The sequence below is a fragment of the Triticum urartu genome, chromosome 7A, assembly GCF_056163025.1.
Source record: "Triticum urartu cultivar PI428250 chromosome 7A, HENAU_Tu73, whole genome shotgun sequence".
NCBI classification, from domain to species: Eukaryota; Viridiplantae; Streptophyta; class Magnoliopsida; order Poales; family Poaceae; genus Triticum; species Triticum urartu.
In genome coordinates, this window is record NC_141879.1 from 149187156 (window position 1) to 149191597 (window position 4442).

At 50.5% G+C, this 4442-nt stretch overlaps 1 protein-coding gene across 1 annotated transcript; it reads right to left on the reverse strand.

Annotated features, from left to right (window-relative positions):
- Positions 1 to 659: 659 nt before the first annotated feature.
- On the reverse strand, positions 660 to 3192 carry LOC125523172 (putative laccase-9). The gene is made up of 5 exons (XM_048688228.2): positions 2926 to 3192; positions 2635 to 2786; positions 2311 to 2555; positions 1140 to 2225; positions 660 to 1034 (listed from the first exon to the last, which is right to left on the reverse strand). The coding sequence occupies exons 1-5, from the start codon at positions 3034 to 3036 to the stop codon at positions 904 to 906; spliced, it is 1725 nt and encodes a 574-aa protein (XP_048544185.2). The 5' UTR covers positions 3037 to 3192; the 3' UTR covers positions 660 to 903.
- Between the last annotated feature and the right edge of the window lie 1250 nt (positions 3193 to 4442).

Consider the following 4442-nt stretch of genomic DNA (forward strand, 5'->3'; position numbering starts at 1 on the left):
AAACTCTTTGCCTGACTGGCGGTGCAGCACCGCATTTGGACATCAGATAGGAGGGCGCGACATGGTCTGCAGGAGGAGCCCTCGGCCTGCTACTTGTGTCTTCAAGAGGAAGATAATGCGGAACACATTTAAGTGCAGTGCGTGTACGCTAGAGAAATATGGCACTATATCTGGAACCTCAGGACACTTTGTTGGAATGGTGGCTTGAGGATAGGAGCTTATTTACGAAGAGTGGGAAACGTGGTTTTGACACTCTAGTCATTGCCACAATCTGGACGATATGGAAGCAACAGAACGCGAGAGTTTTCAACAGGACTCGCCAACAACTGCAGGCGCAGGGCCTGGCCACGGCCATTTTGGATGAGATCAAGGCGTGGAAGGCGGCGGGTCTAGGTGGAGCACTATGTTTTGTGAGAGTGTTGGTATAGGGTAAGTGTGGGGGGTAAGGGTGAGTGCGTGAGGTGGAGGTTTGTTCCATCTCTGGCTTCTTGTACATGATTTCCCCCCTCTTCTATAAAGATAAGGTACGCCTTTGGCGTACTCTCGAGAAAAAAACTATTTTTATTGAAAGGACGAGGAGTCCTTTTAGAACTGTTGCTTGAAATGGAAACGTGCATATAACCGGAATTTGTAATAAAACATTATTTAATTCATATATAGTTATCGAATAGTACAAGAAACACATTTACACTTTAAATAAATTACTTTTCTCATCCATCCAAATAAAAAGAAAAATCAAGACTGCTAATCACATGGGAGTCAACCATCCCCTTTATTCCACACAAACCTATATAAGCTTAAATAATAAAGAATATACTAAAGCAACTATAAAATCAATCAACTAAACAACAAATTTCCGGTCTGATTGTCCTGCACATGTCTGCCTTTTCCCATGTGGATTGTTTAGCAGGTAGGCATGTTGGGAGGCGGAGGCAACATTTTAGCTTCAGGAGCCTTGCCATCCTTCACGATGAAGACAGTGTTCATTCCCCACAGCACATGGCGATCAAAATGGCAATGCATGAACCACACACCTAAACAAGAGCAAATACACAAAACATTAGAGATTGCACTTGATTAATTCGTTCCAAAGAATGCATAGCCATTGCCCAGAACCTGAATATATATAGTTGACTCACCAGGATTCGCCGCGCGGAATCGGATTGCGGCCCAGCCAGCTTTGGGCACGGAGACGGTGTTCTGGTGCGGCGGGTCGACCAAGTTATAGGTGGCCGGGTCCTTCTGCTCGTCAAAATTACCGAACCCTCTCCCTACCACGTAGAACGTGAAGCCGTGCAGGTGCATGGGGTGGTTCTCGGCGCCAAGGATGGAGGTGTCCTGGAACACCACCTCCACGACGGCGCCGTACTCCACCACCTTCACCTTGGTGCCGCGCTTGGTGGCCCAGCGCTCGACGGGGTCGTTGTCGACGTCCGTGAAGTTGAAGAAGAAGGGCGGCTTGTTGGGGAAGTCTGTGTCGAACACGCCACGGACGGAGCGGTAGTAGGCTCCGAGGATGTCGACGGCCGGGCTCGCGAAGCTGACGTTGTTGAGGCTCGCCGCTAAGCGGTTGCCGCCGGGGCCCCCGCACGTCTCGTTGGGCGCGCAGGGGAGCACGTTGACGGCGATGGTGACGAGCATGCGCTCATCGACCTTCCTCGGCACGTTCACCGGGTGGTCCTTGCTGCCCAGCGACCGGAGCTGCGCCGTGTATGCCGTCGCCGAGTCGATGTCGTTGACGCCCGGAAGGTTGGCAGGGAACTCCGGCCGGCCACGCGCCGGTGCGTCGTCCATGTATTCCACGATGGCGGTGGCGGTGCTGTTGTTGACCTCGATGTTGGGGTTGGACGCGAACGTCCTCGCGGCCATGTAATACCGGCCGCCGTCAGCGCGGTTGGCTTGGAGGAGTGCGTCCATGGTCTGTCCCGGCGCAATCATGATGTGCTTGACGGCGAACGGCTTGGTGTAGTGGCCGTCGGTGCCGACCACGGTGAGGTTGTGCCCGGCGACGCCGAAGAAGAGGTCGTTGGAGAGCCCCGCGTTGATGATCCGGAGCAGGTACGTCTTGCCGTGCTGCACCGGTATCTTGTAGGTGCCGGCCTTGGAGCACGGGAACAGGTCCCCCGGCTGTCCGTTGATGGTGTTCGCGTCCGAGATGTTGATCTCGCCGCCGGTTCGCTGCGCCTCCTCGAGTAGATGGTTCACGTCGGCATTCCACCACTCACCTGCATGCATGAGATCGGACATATCAAGTTAACAACAACTTAGCTTGATTATAAGCATGGATGAAAGCAATGGAGCAGTATATACCGAGGATGACAGGTATCTCCTTGTGTGGCTTTTTGAAAGGGAAGGTGGTTCCGAGCTTGGGGTGGATGACAATGGCGCCGTGGACTGTGGTGCGGTCGAAGTCGCTGTGCGCGTGCCACCAGAGCGTACCCTCTTCCTCCGACAAGATGACCCGGTAGGTGAAGTTGCCGCCGGGGCGGATGGGACACTGGGTGATGTACTCCGGCCCGTCGGACCACGGGTTGCGTGGCTGATCCACACCATGCCTGTGTACAACATACACATATGTCGAGTCAGAAAATAGGTTTATGGATGGCCGGCGGCCAGGCTAACTAGCTAACTTACCAGTGGATGGTGATGTTTTTATCGCCTTGGTTGTAGACATTGACGATGACGAGGTCGCCCTTGCGCGCGTAGATGGTAGGGCCAGGGAACTGCCCGTTGACGGTGAGAACAGTCCTCTCCTTGCAGAGCCTCGTGTAATTGCTCTCCTTAATCTGCACAATATGATGAACGAACGCCACAAGTAAGTTTATGATCATATGCTGAGATGGCATGTGCAAATGTTAATTAAGAGAAGTGAATTTATGGATGTTAGATACAGAAACGAATGGGAATAAATGCAAGCAGACTTACAAAGAAATCGTGGTAGCGAGTCTTGGCGCCCTGAGCGGGGCTAACGGAAACTCCCAGCGCTAACACCGCCCCAAGTAACCAAAGCACCGCCGGTATCTTAGCTACACCCATCGTCGGCCGACGGCCGTCGCCACTCACTGAGCTCTGCTCAGATCGACGGTGAACAGTCGGAGATTAGCTAAGAAGCTAGCCACAAGTTATGCACGCACGTTAGCTGCTGTGCTGCTTGAGCAAATGTGGAAACTAATGTGTGGGATGGAATGGCCTGGTGATGGCAATCCCAAGCAGACGCACGAGGTATTTATAGGTCGTATGGAGGAGGGCGACAGGATCGAGCCCGGTCGACGATGCGTGCGTGCGTGCATGGTTTCATATGATTACCTTCTTTGTCAAATATAATCGGTAGAAAGGCGAAGGCTTTGGCCGAGCCGCCCACCGCAACGACGTGCAATGCATGCATGCGTGCAGTTACCCCTGAATTGATTATCGTTGGTTGGTCGCTGTCATGCATGCTGTCTGTGACGACGACATCGTCAAGGCCCTGAGCCCTTCGCAGCAACTGCCCGCGGAATTTAGTTTCAGTAGATTAATCTATCCAATCACACGTACTTTTTGAAAATTAATCGGAAAATCAACACGAGCTTTTGGAACACGCGGTGCTTTTGATGCTATATCGTTGTTACTCCCTCCGTTCAGAAATATAAAATGTTACAATTTTTTTTAAAGTTGAATGTATATAAACATATTTTAGGGTGTTTGTTCACTTATTTCAGTTTGTATATAGTTTATATTAAAATATCTAAAACATCTTATATTTGCGAACAGAGGAAGTAGCATTTTGACCACTTTGTGTCCATTTGTCTAGCAGAAATGAGCAAGGTAATCAACGCGTGTGGAAATGCAGGTCAAGCTGACATTTGTGGTAACCGGGAGACGTGATCAACTACGCAATCAACACAAGGAAACAATCATGCATGTATCTCCGGCCGTCAAGGAAATACTAACCTGGACTGTCAAACCGCGGTGTGACCATTGAATATAATCTTTTAGGACGACCGTTGAATATATTGACGAAGTTATGTGAGGGCCAACCTGGGCCCTCGCCCGCTGTAATGACCCGCGAGGGGATCAGATTAAACCAGAGGTAGGTGAGGTTTGTTTGGAATGGAAATATCTTCATGTTATGATGACCAAGCTGGGTTTTGCACCTGTCTGGATCTCTTCTGTGATAAAAATGGTGACCTCTGTTAAATTCTCAGTTTTGTTTAATGGAAAGAAGCTCGAGGAATTTAGACCTACAAGGAAAATTCGGCTGGGAGACTCAATCTTGCCCTATCTTTTCTTGATGGCAGCAAAGGGCCTTTCGTGCCTCTTAAAAAGTCGGAATCGGCCATCTCATATTTGTGAGATGAAAGTGGAAGAACCGGCACCACTGGTGAGCCATTTACTCTTTAGAGATGACAACCTGTTGTTCGTCTAGGCTGAAGGTGAGGGTGCAACTTTGGTAACCTCGTTGT